The sequence below is a fragment of the Chinchilla lanigera genome, unplaced genomic scaffold (assembly GCF_000276665.1).
Source record: "Chinchilla lanigera isolate Chin_1 unplaced genomic scaffold, ChiLan1.0 scaffold00008, whole genome shotgun sequence".
Lineage (NCBI taxonomy): Eukaryota > Metazoa > Chordata > Mammalia > Rodentia > Chinchillidae > Chinchilla > Chinchilla lanigera.
The window spans coordinates 3209454-3225745 of NW_004955409.1; the positions used below are offsets into that span (position 1 = coordinate 3209454).

The following is a 16292-nucleotide window of genomic DNA, read 5'->3' on the forward strand; positions in this document are numbered from 1 at the left end:
AACTCACGACCTTGCGCTTGCCAGGCAGGCGCTTTTGCCACTGAGCTAAATCCCCAGCCCCTTTATCAGTGATGTAACCAGTAAGTCTGAGCGACTGTTCCCAGGCCGCCCAGCCCACTTGTCCTCTGTTCTACTCATCTCCCGCAGGACTCAGGCCTTAATAATACTGGCTGCGGCAAATGTGGTGCCAGATGTCTCACAGTTGCTGTTTTGTACACGCGAGCACCTTTTTTAGGATAAGTACTTCTTCTCTTTCAGCAAACCGGAAAACTGAGTCTCAGAGATCACACAGCCAGGAAGTGGCAGAGGCGGTAGCAGACCTCAGGGTGTCTCACACAAAACCTGCTCCTTTGTCTCCCCAGGCCCTGGGCCAGGCCAGAGTGGGGAAGCCCAGGGACCCGCGGAAATAGCTACAGAGAGGTCGCCCAGGCTGTCCTTTCCCAGCCCGCCTTGTATGACCGCTCTGAAATTTTTATAGGTGGGAAAATCGGGCTCTGCATGCTGTGTGCACGGCTCTCCTCTGCACTCTGCGAGCCCAGCCTCTGGCCTCCCAGGCAAGCCCACACCACTGAGCTTTGACTCAGGTTCAGTGAGTCACCAGGCTACAGCAGAAAGAGAAGGCTTGTTCTCTCACAAATGAAAGGAACCCACCCACCTTCTGACTCCTTTCTGTTCTCAAATGATGACAGTATGCGGTGACTCAGAATTATCACTCTCAGAGACTACATTGTATTTTTCTCGAAAATGGGAAGAGACAGTGTGAGAAGAAATGACCTGAAAGTGGCCACGAAGGGCACAGGCGGGAGGGATGACCGCTACATGTCAGTGCGGACTGGGGCCCCGTGCGTATGCGGCAGAGGAGGGGACAGCTCCCTGGCGGGCAAGAGGGTCGACGAGAAGCGCATACCTGTTGGGGACAAGCTGCAAAGCCCGTCAAGGCCACTCCATGGCCAGCTGTGAAGCGACGCCCCCAACCACCAAGCTCCCTGACTAAACCCCAGCACATTCTCGAATCGCTGGGGGGAGGAGGGAGGCTCTTCTCCAGAGAGCCCCATCTGTGGGGTGTGTACCCAACACAAGAGCCTCTAAGCCAAGCAGTCTGCCTCGGGCAGATGGGGGGATGGAGAGGGGCAGGAGGCACTCCACACTGTCCCTCTGTGGAGGAGACAGCGGGGAGGATCTGAGCCTCAGGCCTGCGCTGCTCTTTGGATGTGAGGTGACTGGCTGCGGCTCGCAGTGGGCTCCTGCGATGCTCAGGACTCTCGGTCTTGGTAGTGGGAAAGCGGACAAAAGCGGAAGCCGAGGGAGCTGGCTGTGTCTCCTGCTCAGTGCAGGGCAGTGTGGAGTCAGCCCTCGGCCTCTCGCACTGCTTCCTCCGTGGAGGCCGATGACGGCTGCCACCCACCTCCCAGGGTGAGAGGGAACTGCGAGCTGCTGCTCACACGGGAGTCACGGTGGGCGAATTAACATGTTCTGGCAGACCCGCCACCCAGCTCAGAGTCAGAGGCAATGGGGCATTCTGTTTCATTCCCCAGCCTCTGAAAAACATGGTAAAATCAGAAGAGCTCTTACTGAAAGTGAATCATTTTCTGCAGAGCTTCCTGCCCTTTCCAAGGAATTCCAGTCTTCCCATGGCACTCGCAAGGCTCTGTAGGAAGGAGCTAGGGAAACGGACTTCCATGCTCGTTGCTGTAAAACTGCAGTTTTGGTTTTGTTCTTTGGTCATCTTCATTTCAGTCACTTGCGCCATTATGAGGGTTAGAAAGGCTCCTGGCTGGGGGATGGTGGCGTGTGCCTGTGATCCCAGCACTCGAGAGACTGAGGCAGGGGGACCACAGTGAGTTCAAGGCCAGCCTGGTGTACAGTACAAGGTGAGACCCTATCTCACAAATAAAGAAGAGTTGGCAGAAGGTGCTAAGTTTCTTCTTTCATAGCAATGAGTCTTGATACTATCATATTTTTAATGGAGTAAGTCTACACAAGCTCTGGTGAAGTGTGATATTCGGAGTTGAGAGGACCTTAAGAGGGCCATCCAGTTTAACCCCGGAACTGTTCAGGTGAGGAATCACCTGAGGTCCAGGCGGGGTTCTCACCCTTAAGTCAGTGAGCCACGATTCATCACCAGGAGTCTGTTTCCCCTTCCTGTGCTCTTTTCCCCACCGCACAGTCAGTCCTGTTTTGTTTGGTGTTTATTTTGTTCTGTTTGGGATTTGCTGAGCTATTTGAATCTGTAAATTTAAGTTTTTGTTCTTTTAGCAAATTTGGAAATGCTTTCAGTCATGGATTTCAAATATTTTTTCTGTACTGATCTCTTTCTCTTCTCCTTCCAGGATTCCAGTGAGGTGAGAGTAATTAGATATTGCCCCACAGATCCCTGGGGTTCTATTCATTGTTTTTCAAACATTTCTTTTCATCAAATTGGATGATTTGTTGATCTATCTTCCAGTTCTACTGAGTCCTTCTTCCATTACTTGTATTCTGCTGTTGAGGCCGCCAGTGAATTGTTTTCAGAAATTGGATTTCTTAGTTCTAAAATTTCTATTTGGCTCTTTTGAAGTATAGTTCCTTTACTGAGAACTTCTGTCTTTCCATTTATTTCAAAAGTGTTCACTTTTACATCATGAATGGTGGTTATAATTGCTGCTTTAGAGGCTTTTTGATAAATTATCACATTGTCTTGTGTTTCCCTTTTAGCATTAGTCAGATTTCCTGGTCCTTGTCAAGTTGGGTAATTTGGAAATGTATCCTGGACATTTTTTTTTTTTTTTTTGTACCAGGAATTGAACTCACACCTTTGTGCTTGCCAGGCAGGACTGTGCCGCTGAGCTATATCCCCAGCCCTATCCTGGACATTTTGGATAGAGCATGTTGATTGTTGGTTTTTGTTTTGCTTTGCTTCAGCAGGAAATCACCTGATTAAGTTCAGATGGCACATTCTGATTCACCATGTGCAAGCAGCGCTTGTTTCTAAGGCCAGTTCAGGAAAGCCTTTGCTGTGATGCTGGGCCTGTGCCACACATATGCTCCCTGGAGGTAAGCTCGCAGCTTGTGTTTCATACATGGAATCCTTTTTCCCACTCTTTCCTCTGCAGGTCTTCCCTCACATTTTCATCCCTTCATCCCCTTTCCTGGTCCTCTGGCTAGAAAGATGGGTCTTCAGCATTGGAGCCACTGGTAACATCACAAAGTCATGTCGCATGGCCTGCCCTAGCGAGTCTTCCATACTCTTCTCTGAGTTCCTGTATCCAGAGGGACAGATTTCCCCTTAGAGACTGTAGATGCGCAAACTGCTGCTATGGTGGTGGCAGTGTACTCTGGGTTTTTAATATGGCCTTAGGGCTGAACCAAGGGAGAAAGAAACTGAGGGAAAATGACAAAGATTTCCCCCACAGTCTCTGGTTTGCAGGGGCCCCTTTTACAGCTCATCTGGCTAGAAAGATGGACTATTTTTTGCTCTTGTCACTATCCATTTCTGCTGTGCACTTATTCAGCTTACCTTTGGGCCTAAACCGGGAGAAAACAAATTCCAGGAAACTCACCACTGCTATATTGGTCATGAATACAATTGTAATTTATTTACCCAATTCATCTGATTTTATATATTTATATTTATATTTTTATATTTTATATCTTATATATTTATTTACCAAATTCATCTGATTTTATATCTCAGAGTCCTCAGTTAATTTTTGTTTGCTTGTTTGGTTTTCCTTTTTTCTCCTGCATCTTGTTCAGATGGTGAACAAGATGGCCTTTCCTTTCCTGGCCCGGTGGTCCCTGTGGAGCCATAGGAGCCAAGTTTTCTACCTTACTTGGGTGAATATGACATAGCTGTTCACTCACTCCACAAAGACATAGTGGGTGGTGCTCCCCATGTGCTACATCCATGAGACACAAAAATGGCTGGCACATGGTCTCTACCTTCAAAGAGCCTACAGTCTAGTGGGGTAGCAGGAATTTGGACTAAAAAGTTAGGAGTCACTTAAAAGCTTCTTGTCCAAGGTGTCATGCGGAGCCCAGAACTGCAGACAGCACTTCTTAGTGCTACTTTCAGTTTTATGGACTCTACAAAATTCCTCGATGATTACATGCAACAATCTTATTGTCCACTAAACAATCTTAAACACAGTTGGCTCCAGAACCCAAAAGAGGGGTGAAGACATTGGAAATTGTATTTAGAAGCACTTGAAGTGGAGAAAGGACTGAATCTGATATTAAAAATAAAAGAGGAGGGTAAGCTAAGGTCATCTGCTGAGGCGGCAATTCTTCACAAGTAGATAAGTGAACTCCCTGTCTTAGCCATTCAGACTACTATTACAAATTATCAGAGACTGGGCAGCTGAACTAACCAGCATTGATCTCTTCTAGTTCTAGAGGCTGGGAGACTGCGGCCAGGGTGCCAGCTGGGGCAGATTCTGAGAGGAACTCTTCCAGGCTTTGGACTGCTGACTTCTCACCTCTTCACATGGTGGAAAGATGGCTAAAGAGCTCTCTAGAGCCTCTTCTTGCAAGGAAAGTCACTAATCTGATTTATGATGGCTCCCCCATTATGACCTAATCACCCTCCAAATCATCACATTGGGTATTTAAATTTCATCATATGAATTTAGGGGGAAGATAAGCTTTCCAACCATAACACTCCAGCTTTTGTCTTTGAAAGCAGTTACCCTTCTCTTGTACAATGCCAGAGTATTGAATCTTGGAAAAGAGGCAGAAGGCAGGAGGAAAGGCTAGAGCTCTTGTGTGTATCCAGGACAAGTAGATGTCATATGTTAGCAAGGGTACTCTGTGTACAGTCCATCCTGTCATGCTCAGGACAAGCCAGCAGGCCTTCATGGTGAGTACTACAATTTCTTTATGGAAGATGAGGAGACAGAGACTCATAAGTTACATAATTTCTCAAGGCATTAACTAGCAAGTTGCAGACTACAGAATCTGCAGTGTGGATTCTGTTTTCTCCACCATCCTAGCCTCTAACATTTTGGAGTCCAAACATATGGACTCTTCCACCATTAGAGCCACAGCAGCCATCTAAGTGACACATGGATCAGCCTAGGAAGATGTTATGGCTTGTGTCTAGATGTTCCCCCAAAGCCTCATGCAGTCATAGGTGTTTTTTTTCCAGAGGTGGCTTGATACAGAGTGTGTGATTCATGGTAAAATGCTAGGCTCAGGGACACCAGGATTAAGGTGGGAGTACCACCACCCAAAGTAACCTAGATAAGGTAAAAGTAGCAAAAAGATACTGTTAAGGTACCTTACTTGTTTTAGCTACCTTCTGTCTACCATAAATGGTTTCTCCATGCCACTTTGCCTTAGAGCCAGCCAATTATAGACTAAAACCTATACAAACAGTGAGCTAATTAAACCGTTCCTCCTTTAACTTTGGATGTTGGATATGTTGTCTCAGCAAGGAGAAAAGTAACTAACATAGAATTTGGTACCAGAAGTGGGATTGTTGCTGTGACTATACCTGAGCATGTGTTCAGAAGCTTTTGGGACTGGCCTGTGAGAAAAGTTTGGAAAGGTTCAGAGATGCCAGCTAAAAAAGTAAAGCTAGAATGCCTTAAGCTCTACTTGATGGGAGATTCTGGCCAGAGCTCAAAAAGCCAGAATGCTGATAGAAATTCTGCTGGTAAAGACCAGGCTCAGGAGATTTTTTTCTGGGAAGAACTGCATTGGTTATTGGACTCCAGATGATGTATGTTATGTACATTTTGGATGATATACATTTTGCTCATGTCCAGAGACTTTGCTTGAGACTGAGATTAAGGATGGTGGACTAATTAATCTGACAGAAGAAATTTTAAAGCAGTCTAATGTTGAGATATGGTGACTGTAGGGTGCTTTTAGCCAGATTTATGTTGAGAATCAACAGCAAAGAGCCCAACAGGATGACTAAAACATTATGAATTTGGCCAGAAAAAAAGCTCTAGCAAACCTATGGAGTGCCAAGATAGAGCAGAGGAGATCTCAAATGTTGAGAAGGAAGAGAATAGAAGAGATGACCTGAGGGCATCATAAGAGGCAGCAGGACTTCATCCTTTGCAGCCTCAAAATTGCAAAAATGAAAGACTTTGCTTTGAGAAGAGAGCTCAAGAGAATCATGTTCCAGAATGGTGGTAGCCTAACGAAGTTGTTCTTTGGGGCTAGGTTCATGGGACTTGGTTCATAGAACTTGACCCCTACAGCCAAGAGAGAAAGAAGCATGGCTACTGGTCCAGCTGGCAGCAGACCTTGGCATCATCCAGGTGGTGCTGGTTGTAGCTGCATGCAGAATGCAAGAGTTATGGGGCCAGGAAGGCTTCCACCCAGATTTCAGAAGAAGGCCTGGAAGGCGAGGCAGTGTGCCCCTGAGAGGGCAATATATGAAGCTGTAAGTGTGAAGCTGAAGGTACAATGGAAACCCTAGAAATTTGGAGAAAGCAGAAATGTGGATCATCTGAGGAAAACTACAAGGAGTGAGCAGAGCTGGCTCCAGAGAGAAGCCACGTCCACCTAGCTACAACCACCTGCAGGGACCAGCGGGTATATGGAAGCCTTTGGAAACTCAGAGCTCAAGCAGCACCTCTGGGTACTACTTTGCACCCAAAGAACATCCTTAAAAGTCAGCTCATACTTACTTGCTCCAGAGTAGGTATTTCACAGTACTAACAGTACTGTCTTCCAGATATGACTTTTTTAATTTCTGAAATTCTCCATTATTCATGAGCTAGGAATATCATAGTAAACCCACAGTTTCTCCTTCTTCAAAGAGAAAGGAAGGTTGCCTGAGAACCACTCATCCCCCACCTCCAAATAAGCGGGGTCCCTGCCAAAATCCTTGAGGCCTTCTGGCATTGGTACATCCCTTAGAGCGGTACCACATCCTTTTGATTTTTCTGTGTATTTTGAGTGCTGTATTATTTTCTCCTTTTCCATTGCTGCTGGCCCGGCTGGGTCCCTATCACTTTTATTACGTGCTTTCATCAGGCTGTCTGCTGCCAATCCAAACCAAACTGCACCCACTGTGGATCTTTGTTTTTCCCCTCTTGCTGCTTCCTTTTCTCTCAATTAATTTTATTGGTACACTTTATATAGATGTAATGATGAGATTCATCACAGGAAAGTTTGACCTGTACACGTACAGGTCCTTTTTTCCCATGCCCCTCCCCTCCCTTCAACCCCTCTTCCCTTCTTTACTTACAGAAGCTTTGTTTCTATTTTTCCCTTCTATTCTCTTTTTTCTGTTCCCTTCTTTCCATTTCCCCTCCCCCTTACCTAGTCCCTTTCTTATCTGAACATTTTTTTTTCCTATTTCACAATACCTGTTATACATTTTGGTCCTTATTTACCCTTTCAGTTTCTCACACCAGAGAAACAATGTGATATTTAACATGTGTGTCTGATTTATTTCAGTTAAGAGTATGGTCTCAAGGTGCACCCATTTACCTAGAAATGTCTCAAGTTTGTCCTTCTTTATGGCAGAGTAATACTCTATTGTATAAAAAATCTTTATCCATTCATCAGTTGATTGGCATTTGGGCTGTTTCCAAGATTTAGCTATTATAAACCATGCTGCTATAAACATGGGTGTGCATATATCATTGATTCCAGATGAAGTTTAGGATTGTTTACTCCAATTCTGTGAGGTGTGCTATTGGTATTTTGATTGGGATTGCATTAAATCTGTATAACAATTTTGGAAGTATGGCCATTTTCACTATATTAGTTCTTCCTACCCAAGAACAAGGGATATCTTTTCATTTTCTGATATGTTCTTCCTAATTTCTCTCTTAGTTTTTTATTTGTGTAAAGGAATACTATTGATTTTTGAATGTTGACTTTGAATCCAGCTATACTACTGAATTTGATTATTAAATGTAGAAGTCTTTTGGTGAAGTTTTTGGGTCTTCTATATAGAATATCATGTCATCTGTAAATAATGATAATTTAACTTCTTCCTTTTCTATTCTTATTCCTTTTATTTCTTTCCCTTGTCTAACTGTTCTGGTTAATGTTTCCAGAACTATAGTGAATAAGAGTGGTGTTAGTGGGCATCCTTATCTTGTTCCTGATGTTAGAGTGAAAGCTTTCAGTTTTTGACCAATTAATATGGTGTTGGCTGTTGGTTTGTCATAGATGGCTTTTATCAGGTTGAGCTAAAGACTATCTGTTACAATTTTCAGTAGGGTTTTTAAAAAAATCATGAATGGGCATTGGATTTTGTCAAATAATTTTTCTGCATCTGTTGAGATAACCATGTGGTTTTTGTCCTTGGCTCTGTTAATATGATGTATTATATTTATTGTTTTGTCTATATGGCACCATCCCTGCATCCCTGGGTTGAATCCTATTTGATCATGGTGTATAATCTTCTTGATGATTCACTGCATTCTGTTTGCCAGTATCTTATTGAGGATTTTTGTTCATCAAAAACTATAGATTGGTCTATAGTTCTCTTTTTTTGGTTGGATCCTTCTCTGGTTTTGGTATCAGGGTAATGCTTGTTTCCAGGAATGAGTTTGGGACTATTGCTTCCATTTCAATTTCATTGAACAGTTTGAAGAGTAGTGGCATTAGAACTTCTCTAAATTTCTTGTAGAATTCAGCAGTGACTCTGTCACAACCTGGGATTTTCTTTGTTGGTGAGTTTTAATTATATATTCAGTTTCATTAACTGATATTGGGTTATTTAGAATTTTTATATCTTCTTGGTTCAGTTTTGGTAGTTCATATGTATCTAAGAATCTACCCATTTCTTCTGTGTTTTCCATCTTATCAGAATATAGATTCTTTTTTTTTTTTTTGCTGGTACTAGGAATCAAACTGACGACCTTACACTTGCCAGGCAGGCGCTGTGCCGCTGAGCTAAATCCTCAGCTCCTAGAATACAGATTCTTGAAGTAGTGATGATATTCTGGATTTCTGGAGGATCTGTTGTGATTTCACCCATTTTTCATTCCTAATTGCATGGATTTGAGTCTTCTTTCCTTTTTTAAAAAAAGGTTACCTTTATGTTTGTCAATTTTATTTAATCTTTCAAAGGGTCAACTCTTCAATTCATTGACTTGTCTTAGTCTCAATTGCATAATTTCTGCTATGATCTCTATAATTTCCTCCCTTGTATGAGTGTTAGATTTGACTTGATCTTCTTTTTCTAGAAGCTTGAGGTTCAATATTGCATTATTTATTTGAGCTCCTTATGCTTTTGCAATATGGGAATTCACTAGTATAAATTTCTCTTCTAGGACTGCTTTCATGGAGACCCATAAGTTTTATGTGTTGTAATGTTCTGGTACTTTTTTGTTTAATTGTAGAAACTATCCAATTTCTTTAAGTTTATCTGTGACTCATCAGTTGTGCAGGAGGGGGCTATTTAATTTCCATATGTTTATGCAATTTTATAGCTTCTTTTGCCACTGATTCCCAATTTGATTGTCTGATAATATGCATGGAATAATTTTAGTTCCTTTAATTCCTTTTAATTCATTTACTTAAGCATACTCTATGAGCTAGTATGTGGTCTATTTTGAAGAATGTCCCATGTGCAGCTGAGAAGAGTATATATTCTGTTATTGTGGGGTGGAACACTCTGTAGACATTTACTCAGTCCATTTGTTCAAAAGTTTGGTTCAGTTCTGATATTTCTTTAGTGATTTCTTTTGTCTAGTTGATCTACTTGTGACAGTGTGATATTGAGAACCCCCATTATAATTATATTAGTACTTATTTGTTTTTTTCATGTCCATTAATATTTATTTTATATTGTTGGGTGTGCTAGTATTTGATGCATATATCTTTATAATTGTTATCTCTTCCTCTTGGATTGTTCCCTTAACAAGGATGTAGTGACTTTTGTCTCTCTTGATCAGTCTTGGGTATGAATCCACTTTGTCTTCAAATAGACTAATAACTACCCCTGCTATTTTCTGAGTTCCTATTGCATGGAGTAATTTTTTTTATCCTTTGACTTTTAGTCTATGAATTTTTTCTGAGTTAGATGTGTTTTTTTTCTATGCAGCATATTGTTAGATCTTGTTTCTTGATCCATTCCACCAGTTCGTTTCTTTTGATTGGAGAATTGAGACCATTAACATTGATGGTTAGTTACAACTGTTATATATTGACTTATCTTCCTCACATTATTTTCCTGTTCTTGGTTCCCTTTATTTCCCCTCTGTTTAATTACTTGCCTTGCCTGGTGCATTCATTCTGCTGGGGTTCATGGAGTTGTAGTCTTCATGTTCCCTTTTTAAATTGTCCTTCAGAACTTTTTGGAGAGCTGGTTTGGAGGTCATGAGTTTCTTCAGCTGTTCTCTTTTATGGAAGTATCTTATTTCTCCATCAATTTTGAAAGACAGTTTTGTGGGGTACTTCAAGGTGGTTTGGATGTTGTTTTCTTTTAGGGCTTGAAATAGTTCACTCCAGCTGGGCATGGTGGTGCATGCCTGTAATCCCAACACTCAGGAGGAGGCAAGAGGATCACCGTGAATTTGAGGCCAGCCTGGGTTACATAGTGAGTTCAAAGCCGTCCTGAACTACATATTGAGACTCTGTCTCAAAAAAATATTCACTCAAAATTCTCCTTGTCTTAAAGGTTTGTGTTGAGACATCTGCTGTGATTCTAACAGGCTTTCCTTTATAGGTAATTTGGTCTTTTCTCTAACAACTTTTAATATTCTGTTATTGTGTTGAATTTCTGAAATCTTGACTGGTGTAGTTCTTTTTTCTTTTTTTGCATGGTTAATTAGAATTCTATATGCCTCACTTTTCTGTATGTTAAGTTCTTTTTCCCTGCTTCAGAAATTTTCTGCCATTACTTTTGTGTACAGTCTTTTGATATCATTTGGGCTATCTCCTGCTTTTTCATTGACTCCAACTGATCTTATTTTTTGCATCATCCAGCAGCTGCTGGACTGATTTTCCATGATTTCTTGCTATTTTAAAAAAATCTTTCTTTTCATGATTGCAAACCTCAATCCTGTCTTCTAGATCTGATATTTTGTCTTCACACTGGTTGATTTTGCTGCATATACTTTCAATAGAATTTTTACTTTCCTGGGTATCTATTTGAATGTATTTCACGGATTCCATTTCTTTCCTATGTTGGGCATTCATGGTTTCCATCATTTCGCTAAGCTTCACTATTTTTTTTAATCTGTATCTATTCTAGATTCACTAACCATGCCCTTCATTATGGTCTAATTCTCTGTAATTATCTGATAAATTATTTCTGCTTGGATTTTTTCTAGAGTCCAATTATCTGCATTGTTACTTCCATTGTCACCACAGCAGTGAGTCTATGTTGGTGGCTTTTGAAATTGTTCCACCTCATTGCCCCCTGGGTTTGCCTTTGGTGAGCTGGAAGTCTGGAGTTCTTCCATGTCTTCCCATTTTCTTTTTTTTTTAGTTTAAATCCTGTTTTGATGCTTGTAAGTTGCTTATGGTAGATATCTTTATTTCTAGTATTGAGCACTCTTAGCAAATGACTACTTCTCAGGGACATCTTGGAGATGTGCTGTGATGGCAGATGGGCTGATTTCCACAGAAGACCATTCAATTTTAGGGAAAAACAGAGTTATTGAATTTAGACCAGTCACTGTACATCCTCAACTAGCAAGTTGGGAAATGTTGGTGCCATCCTCGTTTTAAATACATTTAAATACAATTCCACCTTAAATACATTTTTGGTTTCCATGGTAACCGTGGAATGTAACCGTGGTTGACTCAGATGGTCACATATTGTTTTCCGGTCATGAGCCCAGCCATTATAATACATACTTTCTGCACTCTGTTCTGTATATCCCCCTTAGATAACCGTACATCTCCTTTATGGTTACAATGTTTAACTAGGGCCAGGGGAGGGATGAAACAACCCAGGCAGGGTTGTAGGTGGTTACCTGGGCCCACGTATTCTTCATCTTTGGAGAAGTATTCCAAGGCAAAGTTGACTGCAAAGTTAACTTTCTACAACCCCTCTGGGATGTTTCTCAAGACATATTTTGAGGCTTGCACTAAGACTAAAATTATTCTATCTTAAAAATAATATGCTAAGAATCACTGTCCCCTACAGGAGCTCACTTTTAGGTTTTGAGTCTGTTGCAAGATCCTACCTTTTCAATTTATTGGGAATGAGCAGTTGTTGCCTACTTGGCCTAGCTCCTGCTTCTTTGCCATTGTCCTATAGTATTGTTTATGACCCTCAGGTAACCTCAGTCTTGGCATATAAGATAGAAAACAACTGATTAGTTGTTCAACTGAACAATTATGTCACCTTGGCTGAAGTAGTACAATCAGTAATAACAATATTATCAAATATAGCCTAGACTCTTTAATAATGCTGGTAAAACTGGATTTCCATGTGCCAAATACTAAAACTAGACCAATGTTTATCATCATGCACTAAACTAAAATTGAAATGGATCAAAGATCTAAAAAGAGAAACACTAAATCTGCTGGAGGAGAGAATAGGTAGAACTCTTGAAGACATTGGTATAGGAAAGACTATGAACAAAACTCCAGTCACACAGGAAAAAATCACAAATAATCAACAACTAGGATCTCATCTTATTAAAAAGCTTTTACACAGCAAAAGAAACCACCAATAGAGTGAGCAGACAACCCACAGAATGGTGAAAAATTTTTACCAGCTTTCTCAGACAAAGGACCAAAGAACTAAAAAACTCAGATCCCCAAATTTAAAGACCCAATTCAAAAATGGGCACCTGAAGTGAAAGGACACTTCTCAGATGAAGAAGTAGAAATGGCACATAAATATGTGAAAAAAATGTTCACCATCACTGGTCATTGGAGAGGCACAAATTAAAACAACATTGAGACCTCCATTCACTCCAGGAATAATGGCTAGTATCAAGAAATCAACCAATAACAAATGTTGGTAGAACTGTAGGTGGAAAGAAACTCTTTTCCATTATTGGTGGAAGTGCAGACTGGTGCAGCTACTGTGGAAATCAATGTGGAGATTTCTCAAAGAACTGTGACTAGAGGTCCCATTTGACCCAGATATTCTCCTTTTAGTATCTTCTCAAAAGAATTAAAAGCATCATGCCACAGGAATATATGCACATCATGAGACCATACTTACAAGTACAATAAATTGGACAAAAATTGTCTCTCTGGTGTGAGAAACTGAAAGGGTTAATAACTACCAAAATAATAGATATTATGAAATAGGAGGAAGATGTTCAAAGGAAAGGGGAACTAGGGAAGGAGGAGGGGGAAGGGAAGGAATGGAAAAGAAAAAAATCAAAAGAGAAGGAAAAAGTGGAAACAAGGCTTTGTAAATAAGGAGGGAAAGAGGGGTTGAAGGAAGTGTAGTGGGATGGGAAAAAGAAGAATCAATATATATCATGTACAGGTGCAAATTCCCTATGATGAGTGCAATCACTATGTATATTTAAATAGTACTGATAAACTTAATTTAAAAAATACAACCTAGATAATGACAGACTGTGGTAGCTATTCATTTGTCACCTTTAACTGTATTAACAAAATTTGTGATCACATAACAAAATCTAAAAACCAGAAAATTATATACAGTAAATATTTCCTCAATGTGGTGATTTTACCCTTAGGGGTTAGGGGAAAAATAGAGAAACAGAAGAAGAGAAAGAGATTCCAACTAAAGCTAGAGGACAAAGGAAGATTACACAAGCTTTGGGAAACTGGTGAAGGGAACAGGAGGGAAAGAGAGAAGGAAGAGATAGAAAGACCAAGAGCACAGAAGAACAGCAATAAAACAAACTAAAACAATGTTCACACTCATATAAAAACAAGAACAAGCAATCAAAAAAAAAAAAAGAGAAAAAAAGGGCAAAGAAAGGAAGAAAAGAAAAAAGTTCACTTCAGGGTGAGTCTCTGCTGTCACTTTTAGACAGAGGAGGCAGACGGAGCCCAGATCCATGTTGATTGAGTCCCAGGATGCCAGCAGTAGATTTATGGTAGGGTGGTGGATAATCCCAGAAAGCCTGCACCTCTAGTTCCACTGAAGTTCGTGATGCTTCTGGTTTCTGGCTGTGAGACTGGGACCTGAGTTTTTCAGCCTGCAACACTCTGGATGCCTCCTGCCAGCTTGAGCTTGGCTCTCTACTGGCTTGAACGTGGCTTCCTGATCTCCTACCAGCTTTAAATCGGTTGTCCCTTACCCTGACACTGGGAACCACTGGATGGAGCCAACCTGCAGCTGCTCTGAGTTCCTAGTTCAGCTGGCTCCTTTCTAAAACGGTGACCAGCCAATTGCCCTCTCCTGGGGGACATCTGAACTGGAATAACTTATCAGCCACTGCAGTACACAGCATCCACTGCACCATTCCACTGGTGTGTCTCTCTGTGGAGGCCTGTGGGGGTTTCCAGTAGTCACCGTGCATCCTCAGGTCTGGTCTACCCCTCCCATGCTATGAGTCGGGGCTCAGGGAGATAATGCTGCTTACCACCTCCCTCTTCTACATTGAGGTCCCTCTCTTCACTTTCCCTGTGGGCTCCAGTTCTTGCTTGAGATCCTTGCTGGGTACTGGGGATGCAATTCCCTCCTTCTGCTCTTCCTCACATTGTGCCATATTCTAACACCTGGACTCCAAATCTCGGAGAGGCTGTTTCTCTGCTGCTCACCACTCTACCATCTTCCCGGAAGTCTCCCCCACTGTGCATCTTCATGAGACATTTGCTTTCCTTCCATTCAAAAGCCTTTGTGATCTTCCACTAGGAAAATATAGGAAAGGTCAACACTCAGCAATCAAAACCTTCCACTGTTGGCTGCTTTGCCCAAACACCACTTCTACTGCCTGTTGTGAATCTCCCCTTTGACATGACTGGCTCACTTACCACTACACACACACACACACACACACACACACACACACACACCCTTCCCATCATCTCAGCTTTGCCCTGTGCTCCTCCAGCTGTCTGCTCCTCCTTTCTCTCCACTTTTATAGAATCAGTCTTGCTCCCCAGATGGGTTTGGTTCTATGTAATTTCCCTTCAGTAACAGCAACTGTCTTGATTGTCTGGACTACTATTGCCACAATCATCCTGGATTCTTTATTATCTTTATTTGCCGGCAATTTGCTTCTGGATGTAGATATGACAGTGGCAACATGCCATACTTTCCCTAGAGAACAGGGATTCAGTATGCTATTGCTCAATCTACCAGAGTTTCATGATGTCATAAAGATGACTTTGTCATTAAAACTGTTTGAAGTGGATGTGGTGGCACTTGACTATAATCTCAACATTTGAGTAAGATGAGGAAGGAGGATCGCAAATTTGAATCCTGATTGGGCAATGTACTGAGACTTTGCCTTTAAGTAAAAATTAAAGGGCTAATAAGGATGTATCTCAGTGTGAAGGCCTGGGGTTCAATCCCCAGTAGCAAAACAAACAGACAAACAAACAAACTTTATTTCCAACAGGACTTAGGGCTTTTTGGATGAGGAAGAAGGTTTTCTTTTTAAAGTTTTTTTTTTTTTTTTTTGGTCTCTCCTGGGTGGGTTATAAAACCTGTAATTATTTCCAGTGTTAAAAAAATAATCCCTCTGAGCCTTTTAAAATGACTCAAATGTTGGAATGATTCATTAGTTTTTAAAAGAAAGAAACTACTGTGACCCTTCCAAAATATAAGAAAGAAGGGACAAGGAGAAGGAAGGAGAGTTGAAGGAGGAAAGGAAGGAAGAAAGAAAGGAAGGAATGGATGAAATTGGTGCTTTTTACAGAAGAATAAACTGTGCTTTTATCTTTTCAATACTCTGAAATAACTGGGAATGTACCAGAAGCATGAGCTTGTTTCTGTGCCTTTGGGACTAAGTAACAGGAAAAAAAGAAGGTTCTGGAGAACACAATTGAAACCAAGAGTTCCTGCGTTCGAGGGGGAGCATGTGTGCTTGGCTGGAATACATGGCGGCTGCCTCCCCAGTGCACGTTTCTCTCCCTGGTTCCATTCTGTCCACTCCGTCTTCGGAGCGGGTGTTCCACAGAGCCCAGCCAGTGGGGTTACTTGCCTGCTGCTCCCCAGAGGGGTAGATTTTGGGTTTGACCCTCAACTGGTTTCAGTGCAGGGAACAGGGCATCTTTGGGCACTTTGCAGTCTGCTACTCTGGGTAACTAAGCCGCCGGCGTGCTTTGCTCCCTGTTTCATGTTCTGGCAGGACGGGTCCTAGATCACTTCCTTTGCTACTCATGAGCCTTTCTGCCCGTGTGGCCTCCTGCTTTCTGCCTTCTCACCTGTCAACTCTTTTCTTGTCCAGGCCGGGTGCAGGTTACCCATAAGTCAGGATAACTTGGGGCTGGGGATT

General features: G+C 41.8%; 1 protein-coding gene across 5 annotated transcripts in view; it reads left to right on the top strand.

The window, feature by feature from the left end:
• Positions 1-16292, top strand: part of LOC102023780 (aromatase) — a 114451-nt gene that overhangs the window by 10832 nt on the left and 87327 nt on the right. For 2 of the 5 annotated variants that reach the window (XM_005376647.1, XM_005376648.1), the window contains exon 1: positions 4618-4837. The exons of the other annotated variants lie outside the window; for them this stretch is intronic. In XM_005376647.1, coding sequence (XP_005376704.1) covers positions 4763-4837 — 75 coding nt within the window. In that variant the 5' untranslated portion in view covers positions 4618-4762. Of the gene's footprint in view, positions 1-4617; positions 4838-16292 lie in introns of those variants that run through there. 5 annotated transcript variants of the gene reach the window in all.